At 44.2% G+C, this 16,266-nt stretch overlaps 1 protein-coding gene across 2 annotated transcripts; it reads left to right on the top strand.

The window, feature by feature from the left end:
• The first annotated feature begins 5,228 nt into the window (after positions 1–5,228).
• On the top strand, positions 5,229–11,639 carry LOC100837678 (sugar transporter ERD6-like 4). 2 transcript variants are annotated; one of them, XR_002963995.1, is made up of 19 exons: positions 5,229–5,531; positions 5,664–5,753; positions 6,246–6,305; positions 6,396–6,461; positions 6,630–6,695; positions 6,792–6,867; positions 7,134–7,198; positions 7,460–7,552; positions 7,659–7,739; positions 7,824–7,908; positions 8,014–8,060; positions 8,134–8,196; positions 8,277–8,336; positions 8,830–8,895; positions 8,995–9,054; positions 9,164–9,278; positions 9,372–9,730; positions 9,905–10,385; positions 11,202–11,639. XR_002963995.1 is itself a non-coding variant. In XM_003567815.4 (17 exons), the coding sequence occupies exons 1-17, from the start codon at positions 5,229–5,231 to the stop codon at positions 9,482–9,484; spliced, it is 1,509 nt and encodes a 502-aa protein (XP_003567863.1). In that variant the 3' UTR covers positions 9,485–9,793. The 2 variants fall into 2 exon arrangements, 1 of the variants encoding a protein (XP_003567863.1); XM_003567815.4 differs by lacking the exons at positions 9,905–10,385; positions 11,202–11,639 and having other exon boundaries at positions 9,372–9,793.
• The last annotated feature ends 4,627 nt before the right edge of the window (positions 11,640–16,266 follow it).

The following is a 16,266-nucleotide window of genomic DNA, read 5'->3' as shown; positions in this document are numbered from 1 at the left end:
GGGTAAAAGAATCTGGAGCTCAACGCCCACCGACAGTGCGCGAAACATCATGTTTCACGCCTGGTCAGTAGGCGCTAAGCACCGGGCAGCCGTTGGACCGGAGAACAAAAGCCTGTATTGGGTAAAAGAACCTTCCATCTCAACGCCGACCGACAGTGTGCCGAACACCATGTTTCACGCCTCTTGTGTAGGCGCTACACACTGACTTGGCCTTTTCCCATGCCCTCAAATGTTACTGGACATCCGTGAGTAAATTTGTTTGTCGCTTCACACCTTACGTGTCAGCGCTGAAAGTAGTATTGTCGCGTCTCTCTTGTAGGCGTTATGGGTCCTAATTCTGCTACGAAACGGTACTGGAATGAAATGCACTATATACTAGCGCGTACGTTTCACGCCTGGTCCGTAGGCGCTATCCCTTGACTTTGCGTTTCTAACGGCCCAAACACTACTGGAATGAAATGCGCTATATACTAGCGCCTACAACGCGAGCGCTAGACCTATACATTTCACGCCTGGTCCGTAGGCGCTATCCCTTGACTTTGCGTTTCTAACGGCCCAAACACTACTGGAATGAAATCCGCTATATACTAGCGCCTACAACGCGCTATACCTGTACGTTTCATGCCTGGTCCGTAGGTGCTATCTCTTGACTTTGCGTTTCTAACGGCCCAAACGCTACTGGAATGAAATGCGCTATATATTGGCGCCTTCAACACGGGCGTTATGCCTTTAAGTTTGACGCCTCGTCGTCAGGTGCTAGTGTCCGGAAGGTACAGAAAGAAAGTAATATATAGATTGTTGTCTGACACAGATGAAGACATATGATAACAGATGATATGAAATCATTACAGCGACAAAGTTCAGCACATATAGGACATAGTTCTCGACACGGTACAGAAAATAGAACATACTTGTCCACACGGTACATAAATTATGACATAGTTCTCGACACGAGCTAACTATTGAGTCGGACAAAGTTCAGCACATATTGCAAATACTAGTACGGAGTGCAATCGACGACTCAGTAGTTTAGGACATGAGCTAACTATTGAGTCGGACAAGGACCCTTGCCCTTCCGCTTCTTCTCATCCTCCTCTTCTTCCTCTTCCATTTGACGACGATCTTCACGAAGCACCTTCTTGTTGAATTCCTTCTTCTTGTGAGCGTTTAACTTTTCTGCGGCTTCACTTGCCTTAACAAATTGAGCGTGACGCATCCTTCGCGCGTGAGACTCCTTCAGCCCCTGGATAAGCAAGTACTCCCGGTGAGTTTCGGCAAATTTCTTTCTCATGCTCTCTTCATCACCTAAACTTCTTCCCCAAGCTTCATGCTTCTCAGTTATCTTTCTTATTCTTTCCATGTCCTCCTGCTTTTGCTTCTCCTTTGCTTCCCTTGCTTCCCTCTCTCGCATAGCTTGCGCAGCCCTCAGCCACCATAACGACCCCTCCTCCTCGTCCCACTTGGCTGTTGCCTTCGGAGGTTGAGACGCTGCCATACCTGCAAAAACAGCTGGGTTAGTTACAAAGCAGAAATTGCATAAGTAAAAACAAAAAAAAATACGGAATTTTTTTACATACGGAAATGGGCCAGCTAGGTAAGAGAACATTCCACCAGTTCTTTGTTGCCTTGGAGCATGGAAGCCACGTCCATGTCGCCTCGATCTCCCTCCCCTCCCCCATTGGTTACCCCTTCCTACGGTCACCCTTTGTTGCCTACGAGGAGCTTGCTGGGGAGCACCTTGGGGGCTAGGAACATGTTGGGTACCTACGTGTACTGTACTTCCTTGTTGGCCACCACCTACTTGGCTAGGAAATTGTTGGCTACCACTTCCTTGGCTAGGACCGGTACGGCTTCCACAACCTTGGCTAGGACCTTGTTGCCCACCAAATCCATGGATAGGTACTTCTTGCGTTGTGCTTGCCTCATTTCCTTTCGATCTCTTGTTACCACGTTGCGTACTGCAACCTCTAGTATTGTGTCCCACGCCGTTGCAAGTTCCACATCGGGCAGAAACACTTGGCTCATGAAAAATATCGTTGCCCCATTCTCGCCGACCTCCAGAAGACCAGCCATCCATGTCACCCCTAAAACGCTTTGTCTTGCGTCTTCCACGTGAAACAACTTTAAGCTCTAGATCCGGCCAAAGTTGAAGTCCGTGATACTCGGGCCACCGTGATTGGTTAAGATATGGGTGAAATCCGCCCTCCCATGTCAGCTTAGTTTTCTCAATAGTCACCTCCGACTCCCTCACGGTGAGCGGATGGTTATAATCCACATGTCTTAAGCGTGCTGCCGTGCGCAAATGGGAGCAGGCAAAATGAATCAATGAGGGCCTCTTGCAGGAGCACTCGCAAGTTCTTAGCGAGACCTCGAACGCCCTGCCTCCATGCTGCACACCGTCACTTGTGGCCCCTCCGGGCTCATTCACTTGGTAAATCCATTCATCGCTATCAAAGCATACAGCGGTTTGGGAGTCCGCTTTTCGGGTCTGAAATGTAATCCATGCATCCACCTTCGGTGGGTACATGTACTTCTTCTTTGCCCTATTTTTTCCAGCAATCTGCCTGTTTGTTTCCTCGGAATATTTGAGGAAATACTCGTTCATCTTGTCAAATGTGTATTGAACAATAGCCGTGACTGGCAATGCACGAACACCTCAGAGGACCATATTAAAACATTCTGCCATGTTACTAGTCATTTGACCATACCTTTGGCCCCCTTCGTCAAATGCTCGGGCCCATTTCGACCTTGATGCCAAGTGCTTATTCAAAAATTCCAAACCCCCCGGAGAAAGGTGTCGCGAAGTCAGCAATGCATTGATCAAGTTTGAGAAACGACGCTCAGAATAGGCCTAACAACAATGCTTAAGATAATCCGACAACTCCTGCTTCTTGTAAGCCCTGTAAAAGTTGGCAACAAAATGCCTCATGCACCATCGATGATGCAATGGAGCAAATCCCGGCAACTGAACCTCCATTGCATTGAGGATGCCTTGGTGGCAATCTGAGATGACACAAACTTCCATTTGTGGAGGTATAACCTTCGTTCTCAATAGCCCTATGAACCATGCCAATTATCGTTATTCTCTGCAGAAACCAAAGCAAAAGCCAGTGGAAACAACCGGTTGTTCGCATCATTAGCTATTGCAACCAAGAGAGTGGCCTTGAATTGTCCGGTCAGGAACGTGCCATCCACGGAGATGACCGGCCTGCAGTGCTGAAAACCCCTTATGCACTGCTCGAAAGCCCAGAATGCATGGCCAAAGACTCGGACATTTGCACCGTTGTAAATTCTAGTTCTTAGGCAAAAAGGCTCTACCACATGAACCATGCCTAGGTTGGTATGAGCCATGGCTCCCAACAACTTAGGAAGCCGGTTGTATGCTTCCTCCCAATCACCATACTACATCTTGAATGCGGCTTGCTTGGCCTTCCATGCCTTCCCGTACTTCACCTTGTAATGAAAAAGAGCCTCCACAAGTTCGATTACTTCTTTGATTGACATTGTCGGAAGTGACTTTATGGAATTTGAAAGCTTGTAACCGATGAATTCCGAGGTCAGTTGGCGGTGATCTATTTTCTCATCCTTGGCATCTATGTTTTTTTTTCCTTTGCACATGTGAGTTGCACAACAACTTGAAATGTGCCATTCAGGCCCTCCTTTCAATGGTCTTGCACGCACAATCCATGGACAACCATCTTCAACACATTTAACCGTGTAACGAAGCTTCGTGTCGGCATGAATCACCTTGTATGAATGATGATACGTAACCGAGTAGTCCTTTATCCATACCTTATATTCCAACAGGGTTCGGAACCTCATTCCTGACTCAATGACATACTCATCCTCATTCATATCACAGTATGAAATGGGTCTTGGTCCAAGCGCATTACCCTCGTCGCCGTCAACAACGGCGTCATCCACAAAACTCATATCACGGAACAATGGTATCCGATAATCACGGCCTAACACCTTCTCATGAACTTTGGCTTCTTCCGTTGTGAACCCATCCTCATCAACTTCTTCCTCGGGACCATCGTCATCCGAATCAACTGGATAAGACCTATGAAAAGGGAGGTCCCGATCCATGTCCTCTTGCAAACCATATGCTTCCAAATCACCAACATTATTGTCATGCAACTCATCCTCCCTGTCATCACCCAAATTATCATCATTCTCTTCGGACGATGTAATCACATTTGAGGGTTCCAGCATCCGAGGCTCCGTCATGGGTGCCGGACTCCTATTTCGAACATCAACGGAAAACTACAAACATTCCTTTGAAAAATATTTGCACTCTTAGGGTTCTCCAAACTAAACCTACCAATCTTGGGTTTCTAACACAGTATGGTTCAAAACATAGAGATTTCCCGGTAAACATGGAGTTCCCCAACACACTATGACTCAAACGAACTATATACAATCATACCACAACTAACCCCTCTCCAAAAACCATGAAATCCAACGAAATCTGTGGATTCTATTCGGACATAACTAAACGAAATGGGGGAGGATACCTTGATGCACTTCGACGGGGGGGGGGGGGGGGGGCGAAATCCCGCAACTTAGCAGCCGGATTCAACGATTTTGCGGGCGCAGTCTTCAGGTGGCCGACAGAACACAAGTGTTGTTCTTCGGACTGGACGTGGGAAAGAGCTCTAGGGTTTCGGTTCGGGCTGATATAAGCCACGGGTTATGTAGCGCCCAACGTCTGGGCGCTACATGACCAGCCTGGTGGGCCTCGAGTTGGCCACGCTAGCATCTCATGCCACGCTGGCTGTTACATAGCGGCTGCTGATTAGGCGCTGTGCTACCTGGTGTAACGCCTAGTTGTTGGACGCTGAGAAAAAAGGTTACCGGCGTGAAATAGTTCCGCAGCGAGTTCATTTTTTAAATTCCTTTCGCCATGAGGTAAGATACGTTGAAATCGACCCAGCTCACACTAATAGACCAGTGCTAATAGACACCCAGCCTGACGAGTCTCTGTCGTGCAGGCCCCACCGCTCGGGGTAACTACCAACGAACGAGACAAGGGAGACGAGGCGACCCCACGTCGCCCCACCTCTCTCGCTCTCCCCATTTCAACGGAACAAGCACGGTCGCCTCGCCCTCTTCCCATCTTCTTCTTCTTCTTCTCCTTCTTCCGATCTTCTCCTTCTTCCTCTGCTCTCCCGCATCCATTCCCAATCAGACTCGCGCGCCCGCGGCGGGGGATCAAGGCAGGCGCCATGAATGGCAACAGCAGCAGCAGGGGCGGGGGAGGGTACGAGAGCGGGAGCGACCAGGACGGCGGGATGCGGAAGCCGCTGCTGGTGAACACGGGGAGCTGGTACAGGATGGGGATGGGGTCGCGGCAGTCGAGCCTCACGGCGGGGACCTCGTCCATGGCCGTCATGCGGGAGTCCCACGTCTCCGCCTTCCTCTGCACGCTCATCGTCGCCCTGGGACCCATCCAGTTCGGCTTCACCGGCGGCTTCTCCTCCCCCACCCAGGACGCCATCATCCGGGACCTCAACCTCTCCATCTCCGAGGTCTGCCAGCCGCCCCGTTTCCCTCGCCACATTATGCACCCCATGCTTTCTTCCTCTTTGGGTTTCATTCGCGCACAAGCCTTGCTTTTTTTTTTCGTTTTCGTCTCGAAATCTGAACATCTGTGTGTGCAGTTCTCGGTGTTCGGCTCGCTCTCCAACGTCGGCGCCATGGTCGGGGCCATCGCCAGCGGCCAGATGGCGGAATACATTGGCCGCAAAGGGGTGAGGATAATTTTTTTTTGCTCGGCTCGGTCTTCTTCTATGCAGTTACTGTTGTGCTGTTTAGGAGCAGTAGTTTCATTGGACCGACAGTTCAGAAGCGTCAATGTCGCTGCTGGTTTGATTGATAGCTCCATGCCACCAATAAAAATTGTACTAACCCTGAATCAAGTAAGGCACGACTGGATAAAGTGGGTGGGATTTTGCAAATCAAGCGTTGACCATTTCCTCTTCTCGGTTGATACTGAAAAATTATGGGCTCCAGAATTGCTGGTAGAGTGTGCTACTTTGGGGGTTGACCTTTTGAGGTTTATGTTTTGTCTGGCTCATTGATATGGTAATCAGGGAACTGGAATGGGCGAAAATGTGTGGGTGGAGCACTTTTGGTGTGTCAAACTTTTGTATTTTGATCGCATTTTTTTGCAATAGTTTAGTTGGTAACTGAACTAATGCTCTTTTGTTTTACTCTAACAAGCTTGCTAATTGATTTTTCAGTCGTTGATGATTGCGGCGATTCCTAACATCATTGGTTGGCTTGCCATCTCCTTCGCGAAAGTATGACAGCACATTTTCTTCCTGAGCTTATTTTCACCAGTTGCTACTTCTGACATATGGGCTTGACATTTATCAGCGTTTGTTTTACAGGACTCGTCCTTTCTGTATATGGGACGATTGCTTGAAGGATTTGGTGTTGGGGTCATATCCTACACGGTTCGTATAAGAACACTCCTTGTCTTCTTACTTTTTGCATAGAAAGTTTATGCATTCAAGTGAGATATCAGTATGTTGGGGACAAAGTGGTCCATCCCCATTATGATGCTTATTTGTTGCTAAATGAATCTTTGTACTGGTCTTGATCTGTGAATTATGTGATAACAGGTGCCAGTGTACATAGCAGAGATTTCCCCTCAGAACATGAGAGGCGCTCTTGGCTCTGTGAACCAGGTATGTTTATCCTGACAGGCATGCATCTCTTCGTTTTGTCAGACTAAGACTTCGCTTGTTTATATTGGACTCATTATGCAATTGTTCATCCCACAGCTGTCTGTAACAATTGGTATCTTGTTGGCCTATTTGCTCGGCATGTTTGTTCCTTGGAGGATGCTTGCAGTGATAGGTAACATAACTATATAGTGATGTATTACTGATATTTTGTTTCACTGTCAGGTTTCATTGGACCCTGATATATAAGTTCACGAGATTAGTAACAGAAAATGCCAAGTGACAAATATGACTAGAATCCTGAGATATCCTGGCAAAATATTCCATCTCAGCTTTTAGAGGAAAAGTCACTGTTATTTTGTTGACTTACTGAGAGTTTGTATATGCCTAGTTTCTAGACCTTGATTTCTGATTCAAATTTCTGGGAATGCTATCTTTTAGGAATCTTGCCGTGCACAATCTTGATTCCTGGCCTATTTTTCATTCCAGAATCTCCAAGATGGCTGGTATGTGTACCCAAGTTTTTTTCTTTTTCTTTTGAGGCCTCTCTTCTACGATACAGCTGTAGTATATGTATACACAAGGGTTGATATGAAGTATTTCATCATTCTGAACATTTTAATTAACCACTTTCTTGCGTCCAATCTCTAGGCATCATTCTGAAATTTTTTTATTAACCAATTTCCTTGCATCAATTTCATTACATCCAATCTCTAGGCATCATTCTGAATTTTTTTATTAACCACTTTCCTTGCATCAATTTCTAGGCAAAGATGAACAAGATGGAGGATTTCGAGACCTCTCTACAGGTTTTGAGGGGATTTGAGACTGACATCACGTCAGAAGTGAATGACATAAAGGCAAGCACTTGCCTTCTTTCTTGTGGGCTGACTACCTACAAATCCGTTTGAAGTACTTCAGTGAAACTAGTAATATTTGCCTTTGATCGTTTGTTACATTATGCAGAGAGCAGTAACATCAGCAAACAAAAGGACTACAATCCGTTTTCACGAGTTAAACCAAAAGAAGTTCCGCACGCCCTTGACAGTAACTTCCTTAAATTAGCCATTTTACTTCATACCAGAATTCATAACTACATTTTGTAATCGTGATTGTGCTATAACTTGGCAGCTAGGAATTGGCCTGCTTGTACTGCAACAGCTAAGTGGAATCAACGCTATACTGTTTTATGCAAGTAGCATTTTCAAAGCTGCAGGCAAGTTTTGCAGCTTGTTAGTAAATTTTATTTCTGTGCAATAGTGAGATAATGCTATATTGTAGTCAATTTTAGCTTGTATATTTAACATGAAAATCTCTTCAGGTCTTACAAATAGTGACTTGGCCACATGTGCTCTTGGAGCTATTCAAGTGCGTAACTTCGACAGATCTTTTCTTCCTCTTAGTAGTTCATATTAAGTTGCTCACAGCATTTTATTGTCAGGTTGTTGCCACTGGAGTTACAACCTGGTTACTAGACAGAGCTGGACGACGGATCCTACTTATTGTAACTTCCTCCTCCCTATGAAACCATTTTGTTACTCTAGCTGTCTGTGACTATAATTTAGTTCTTACTTCGACTTCCAGATATCTTCTGCTGGGATGACTCTAAGCCTTCTTGCCGTTGCCGTTGTATTTTTTTTCAAGGTATGTTTAGGTTTGTTTAGCATTAACAGCTCGTTTGGCACCCATCATTTGGGCATAGAATTGTAGAATTCATTTTGAATTTCAAAAAATAACTTGTTGGTTGGCACGGAATTAGCCACAGGAATTCAATCTCAAATTCCATGGAATCACACTATAACTAGCCTCAATTCCTCTCTAAAAGCCATCATTTATCTAGAATTGTCTCTCACTCTTCAATTACATGTGGTAGACAAACATGATTTTTCAACCCGGAATTCAAATTCAACCAAATGAAATCCTATCAAAAATTGGATTTCATTTCATTTTGATCAAATGAAATGAATTCTTGGTTGCCAACGAGCTGTAAGTTCTTTTATAAATGTAATATGATAAATGCATGTCCTGCACTCTTATGCAATAGTATATTGCATGACTTTTATATTTTTGTTATCCCGGGCCTTTTCAGTCAACCCACCAAATATTTTCTCATACTATCATGGTTTATTTATTCCAGGACAACGTTTCACAAGATTCTCACATGTATTACATATTAAGCATGACCTCCTTGATCGCTATCGTGGTATGTCTGTCCGCCAACTGAATTGTTTGGTTTGAAAATTTACATCGTAAATATGCAAGCTGTGTCTGAAATATTAACTTAACACTTACCTTACTTCAGGCTTATGTAATCGCCTTCTCCTTTGGTATGGGTGCTATTCCATGGGTCATAATGTCTGAGGTATAGTGCATAGCAACATATCCCATATAGCATCATAACTAATGTGATGGTTTTGGCATGTCACAGGAGCATTCGCATAATCATACTTTTGGACCTAACATGTTTTCAGATTCTACCGGTTAGCATTAAGAGTCTTGCAGGAAGCTTCGCGACACTAGCCAACTGGCTGACATCCTTTGCAATGACAATGACAGCAAACTTGCTGCTCAGCTGGAGTGCCGGAGGTTCAAACTCTTGTGCTTTCACTCCTCCTTCCTTAGAGTGCGATTATAAACCATGAACCTGACGCAACTTATTCATGTTTACAATTTCAACAGGGACTTTTGTGTCCTACATGATCGTGAGCGCTTTCACTCTCGTCTTCGTCGTCCTTTGGGTGCCAGAGACAAAGGGAAGAACTCTCGAGGAGATACAATGGTCGTTCCGATGAGTGCCGTGGTATTCCCATACGCCGTGATTCTTGGGAGTTGGGTATTATTGGTTTGTTTTTTACAACTCCAAGTCGATTACTGGATGAAGCCCAAGAATTCTTTCTGTCCATAAAACGTTGTTTGTATATTCCTGCACAACATTGTTCCCAATTGATTTTGTAAAAGGCTTGTGAAGCGACTCTCATCTCATCAGATTGCTTTTATTTGCTGTAGCATGATCAGCAGGGTTGTCGCAGAAATAAAATGTAAGCAGGATACTGTACTATTTTTTAGTCTTATTAGACAACTCGCCCGACCTTAGGCTCAAATGCACTTGTCCTGCCTGCCACGTTTCTGAGATTGTGTAGGACGCAGCATACAAAGATTAATTATCTGATCTCCCATCTTCTGTAACTCATGGGGAGAGGCTACTTGTGCAGGAGGACGAAGGAGGAGATTTGGTGGGCCCTAATAGCAAAGCAATCAAGCTTGACAGTACTGTTGTCGTTTGTTTGGTTGTGAGCCAAGTTTTGAACTCTTTTACAGCTGTATCGTCTTGGTATGACCACTAGAATCAAAGTGCTTCCTTCTGGAAATAAAAGCAAGCAAGCAAGCTGGAAATTGAAATTCCTCACCATCGCTATTGCTTTGTAAAGAAAGAAGTATCCGATTCTGAGCAGCTGAAAGAAGGTGGTGTCTCGATCTAAATGATGCAGATAGCAGTATGGCACAAGCAAGGAGCTAATCCATGGTGTACCCTGGCCAAAAGCACATGGTGCTGTGGCATGTAGTACTCGGCTAGCTATAAGAGTTGCAGTATCCTCTGCAAGCAGAAACACAATCAGGTTATCAGGACAAAAGAGCTGGGAGGCAGGAGGTGCACATAAGCACATTGTTGGTGTGCTCAGTCGCCACCTTGAGGTAAATCCTACTAAACGTTTATCTGTTTTTATATATTTAGAGTAGGGTTTTTTTTTCTGCAGTTCATTCTTCATTGTACTGCCGTACCATAGAATAAAATGTGAGCGGTTGTCAATGTACCATTATAAGGAGGCTATGTCATACTCATAGGGCTGCTCATAATCGGGTTGAGTCCAACCTGTAGAAACCGGCCATCCAACGATTTGTTCATCTCTCTTTGCTAATCACAACCTTGCCGACGGAGCTAATACAAAAGGTTGAACTAACGGTTTTTACGGGCTGGACTGAACCTGATTATGAACACCTCTAGCATGTCATGTGCCTTGGTACCATGGCAAACTTGGATAATCAGTTTTGTTTCACCATTTGCTAGTGCCAAGTTTCACGCACGCACACACACAAAGCCCATGCTACCAAGGTTGAAAATTCCCAGATGAGGTCGATAAATACACTTTCCATGTTTTGTAAAAATCTAAGGAATTTTTTTATAAATAGACTTGCAAATTAATTTGTGCTAAAAATAGAGGTAAATATACCTTTGGCCTATTTTTTTTTTCAGAGTCACACTTCTCCTCAATATTGAAATCTAGGAATGTTTCAAGTTCTTTTCATAAAACTTGGAATTGTTCTTCTTGAACTTATCGGAACAACCAGATTTTCTTGCAAGGGCGTTATTGTCATTTGACTATGGCCAAATTTGTCGGACGATCTTTCTCAGAGTGATAAAAAATCCTTGTTACCTTGTTTCAATTTAATGGTATATAGACAACTGTCCAAACAAAAACACTCATGATAATGTCCGAATTTGGCAACCAGGTCGATATCATGTCATCTATCGCCTGCACCACCGATGGTTCGGAGCTCTTCTCCAAGCATGTGAATGGGTTGTTGTTGCATGTGGACACTCTCCTGGTGGCGAACGCCATATTGATGGGAGTCATAGTCGGGTTAGGCGCCTATCGGCATCGCTATCGCCACCATCCTTTGATCCGCTTCATCTACCTCGGAGCCACCACCTTGTTTCTACCCATCGTCTCCTATGTCACCTCCACCCTTGAAAATCCATACACCCCCATTGTTTATGTAGCAGGCAACCGATTTGTAACAGCAAACTGTTACACAGATGATCACGTCACCCTTGTTGTATTGTGGATAGGTCTTGTTCAGATCGTCGGTACCAATGCCACTGCAATAGTGGCTAGTGATTCTAGAGAAGGACGAAGCATTGCACCACCTGCAGTGCAGCTTGTTCAAGCAATATGGACTTCCTACCTCGCCTACATCACCATAGAATCAGGTCTTCAGCCATCTGGATATGTCAATTGGTCACCAAATGGTGGGGCTATGCATACGCATGATGATGTCTTTCTTGCACTACCTTATGCTCTCATCTTGGCTAAATTGCTTTTCAAGTACTATGCATGGTACAAGGCTAGGCGATCATTAGTGCTTGGACAGAATCCTCGTCTCATTGTTGGGTACATGGAGCAGCTACAAGATGGAGTCCATCATGCCGAGCTAGCAAGTGAGCATGCACCTCCCCCACTCATAGTGATGAAAGAGGACACCATATTGGTAGAGAAACTGCAGCCTCGTGGTTACAGCTTGACAACAACAGGGATCTCGAACAACAACAACAATGGCTTAGTTACCATCGACAGAGTTTGGCAGTTGGATGACACATTGCTTCCGAGGCCAATGGAGCAGCACAAAGATTTATGTCTTTCATTCGAATTGTTCAAGCTGCTACGGTGTCGGTTTGCAAGGTACACAATCAGTGAGGTTGGATTTATGAAAGCTAGCAACTTTATGAGGCATGGTTTGCTCAAGGATAGTGATCATGAAAGGGTACTTGGGGTGATTGCACATGAGCTTTCGTTTCTTCATGACTATTATTATACATCCCTCCCAATCTCATATTCGGAGAGTTGGCTACCCATCTTGAGCGTATCTATTTCACTCTCAAGCATTGGCTACTGCTTATATGTCATTATCTATCTTTCGGTGATAGATGGCGGATATCCAGGTGCAGATCCACAGATTCACTGTTATGCGGTTATGCGCCGTGACCCTGATACATACGATATTCCCTCGACACTTTTGAATAATGAAGAGAACTTCGGAAGATTGTATCCCGAGCTTGTGTCAGTGTATCTACTTGTTGCACTAGCTGTGCTTGTTGAAGTGAGGGACATTGCTTCCTACATCTGCTCCAACTGGACTAAAGTAGCCCTGATCTGCGGCCACGTAAAGCATATTGCATGGCAGCGATCTCCCCGACGATCCACAAATGCGTTGGCCTCTTGCTACGCACCAGATGCAAGCTCTTGAAGCATTGGGAGGACAAGATGAACCAGTGCTCAATCCTAGTGCTTCGCCCGAGGAGAAGCCCGGTGACTCATCTTCGATGTCTCGTTCATTTGCCTGACCAGAAGAAGAAGGTGCCAAGAGCGGTGAAAGTCGGCGTCGTTGACATGATGAGAAAGTACCAAAGAAGAAGAATCAGACAACAGATTAGCAACGGCGCAACATGGTCGACTCTGCAGCAACGAGCTTCTCTGGACGTTCCATGGAGGCAAGGGTGCAGCCGAAGCCATTCTCGTGTGCCATGTCGCCACAAGCATCCTTGAAGCGAGACGATATTCACGACTTCCAAACCCAAATCAGCAGCCTCTCTCCGGGTCCGACCATAATAAGATCGCCGCCACTCACCTGTCGCGATACTGTGCCTACCTGGTGGCCTGCTTACCGGAGCTACTCCCCGACGACGACGTGTGGTGCAAGAACTTGTACACGGCCGTCAAGAAGGAGGCAGCTCTAGTCCTTAAACTTAAAGGCAAAGAAGTGGAGTGTTGTCTGCGGCTGGTTGAGCTGCTGAGCGAGCAATCGAAGCACCAGGTGCTCAAGGATGGCGCGGAGCTTGGGAAGCGGCTTGCTCAAGGAGCAGAGGAGGCAGCGTGGAAGGCCCTGGCCGACTTCTGGTCGGAGATGGTCGTTTGTGTCGCCGCTGCTTGCGACAACCTTGATGAGCACGCGAAGGCCGTCGCCCGGGGCGGCGAGCTGGTGACGCAGCTCTGGGCATTGCTGCTCCATGTTGGGAGTGTTGACGACGAGGACACCGCCGCTGCCACTGCTCATGATGCTCCTGATGCTGTTTAATTAAGCACGCTATATGTATGTGCAGTTTTTTTACTCTTCATTTTGGTTAAGATCTTGAAATGAGCTGTTGTGTGTAATGGTCTTTCTTTAGTTTTTACAAGAGTCCATTGTTGTTGTGATTGTATTGTCACCAGGATGATCAAGCAGTATTCAAAATCCACTTTGAATTTCTTTGGTGGTTTCCATTTCCCCCTAATTCTTCAAGCTATCTTTGTTTGCAACGTCCAAGTCAATTTCTGGAGACCGAAAATCTTTCTGTCAATACAAACGTTGTCTGTATATTTTTGGTGCAACATTGTTCCCGGTGAACTTTGTAAAGGCTTGTGGTCCTTGTGTGTTGACTCATCAGATTGCTTCGAATTTGTATTCAATGGTGTAGCATGATCAGCCGAGGATGTTGCAAAATAAAAATGTAAAGCAAGTGCTTTATCTTATCGGGTGCGCCTAGGGCTCAGTCGACTGAGAAACTGTTGTTTCTCAGTCGACGAGTTGGCCCCACGCCCCACGCCCGAAGGCATCAATCGCCCGATGCCTCGATCCCCTCCGTGAGACCGTGACTAATGGGCTTTTTGATGCGGTTAGACTAATGGGCTTTTGCTTGATATTAATAGAATTGAATTTGTACGTCCACAAAAAATAAAAAAATATCTACTTGCACATGGTTGCTCTTTAAGTTTCATTTGCGCAGATTGAACAACTTGGATATAATAGTCGTGATTATAATTTTCTCCGTCGCACCCATAATTTATTTTAGAGATTAAAAAAATTCACATCAACCGCCATGACAATTTCTGTAAAAAGGAAGAAAGGAAAAAGGCAACAAAAAGAATAACGATCAAAAATTTTAAATTGCACTTGAAATTTTATATGCAAATTTTTAAATGCACGTGAATTTGCAGGTAAAATTGCGTGTGAAATTGTATGTGAAATTTAAAAGTTGCACCTAAAATTGATTTGCAATTTTTTTATGCTGAAACTATACATTGCACATTTCTAAAAACAAAACAAAGCCGTTCCTTGGCATCCCCAAAACGAGCCTCCGATGATAAAACAAACGCATAACCCAGGTCACCACCATAGATCTAGACGAAACCCAAATTCGGCCAGTCCCCCTAGCTCAAAAACAAATACAAATACCTCACAACTTGCACGAATCGCGAAGTAGATCCAACGGACCACGAAGTCGACTGAGAACTTATAATTTGTATCCAAAGTGAAATAAAGCAAAGTGAAAAACACCACCAACAAAAAAAAGGCATAACAAGACAAATCCTAGAACCTGAAATATATATCCAACGTGTCTATACGGAATAAGAAAATAAACCATACAGCCGACAAAGTATAAAAACAATATAAAGTTATATAAAAACACATCAACCGCCGGACAATTTCTTTAAAAAGGAGAAAGGAAAAAGGCAATAAAAAAATAACAATCAAATTTTTAAATTGCGCGTGGGATTTTTATTTGCAATTTTTTTAAATGCACGTGAAATTGCAGAAAAATTGCAATTTTATGGGTTTGATATATAACGAAATTACATTGACAGCTAATTGGAGATTAAGAAAAATTAATAAAAGTACACTTATAATTATTAAACGAGGTTGTGGTTGCAAGAAAATTAGCACAATATTTTGCTTGTATTATTATAGAAAACACTAAATTGTAACGGCAAAAAGTAGCAGAAAAAAACACTTGTAATATCGTTACTAAAGCTAAGTTGCAGCTGCAAAAATTAGCACGCGAAATTACACTTGTCTGCTAATTAGAGATTAAAAGAAACAAAACTATGCTTGTAAGAATTTCTCGGGCGATTCAAAAATAGCAAAACCATATTTTTGTATAATAGAAAACAAACCGAGTCTGGTTGCTGCCTAAATTTTAAAATATTTGCCGTGCAAATTTAATTGTAGAACAAGTGTAATATTTCCTTGAAAAAAATGTAATTTACTTTATTGAAATTCCCCAGGTCGCTTAGTTTGCCTCGGTAAAAAAAAATACAACCCTCACGTGAGCCATAACAGAACAAATAAGAAAGCCCAAGGTTAAAATAAAAATTAGCCCATAACACAAAGCAAGATATATAGGAAAAAAGGCACCAGACCACCATAAAAAAGGGGACCAGCCCACCATCAACACCACCACGGCCAACTACAGCCAGCCCAGGTTTCACATCGGCACAAAACGGAACAGATCGCTCGAACAGAAAAAAGAATCCGAACGATTCACTGGAGAAAGAAAAGGGAACCAGATCGATGGGCTAATCTCGTTTCTCAGTCGACTGAGATCTAACAAAACCGTTATCTTATCTTTTGGAGATAGGTAAACAGGAGTTCTTGATAACGTCTTGGTCATTCTGAAACAGAAAAAGGTTTTGAAGCCTGCCTCTTCGGAGATAGACTACTGTGTTCTAAAGTTCAGAGTTGAACCAATCATCTGTCGATGAACCTGTGAACTTCAGAATCTCTTGTTTTCGGTTGGTATCCTCAAAGGAGCCCATCACTCCATCTGGGATGGACTACTCTGTTCTAAAGCCCATCAGACAACATCCGGACAGCCCATTGGATGTTGACTGCAAGAGCTCGTTTGCATCTCAGTAGTCAAAAGAGCCCTGCCATAGTGCCATGCACATCCTGAGTTCCTGACCAAGCTCATCTGTCCATTACTTCTTCCGTCCCATAAGTGTTTCAAATTTATCAAAATATGAACGTATCTATATTTAAA

Source organism: Brachypodium distachyon, chromosome 2 (genome assembly GCF_000005505.3).
Source record: "Brachypodium distachyon strain Bd21 chromosome 2, Brachypodium_distachyon_v3.0, whole genome shotgun sequence".
NCBI classification, from domain to species: domain Eukaryota; kingdom Viridiplantae; phylum Streptophyta; class Magnoliopsida; order Poales; family Poaceae; genus Brachypodium; species Brachypodium distachyon.
Note: the sequence above shows the minus strand (reverse complement) of the source record. Positions and strands in the feature narration are given on the sequence as shown.

Excerpts from the sequence above, each read along its gene's own strand:
- LOC100837678 (XM_003567815.4), top strand. The coding sequence starts at position 5,229 with ATGAATGGCAACAGCAGCAGCAGGGGCGGGGGAGGGTACGAGAGCGGG. Across the intron at positions 6,868-7,133 it reads GAGGATGCTTGCAGTGATAG|GAATCTTGCCGTGCACAATC; the intron begins GTAACATAACTA and ends GCTATCTTTTAG. Across the intron at positions 9,055-9,163 it reads CATGGGTCATAATGTCTGAG|ATTCTACCGGTTAGCATTAA; the intron begins GTATAGTGCATA and ends ACATGTTTTCAG.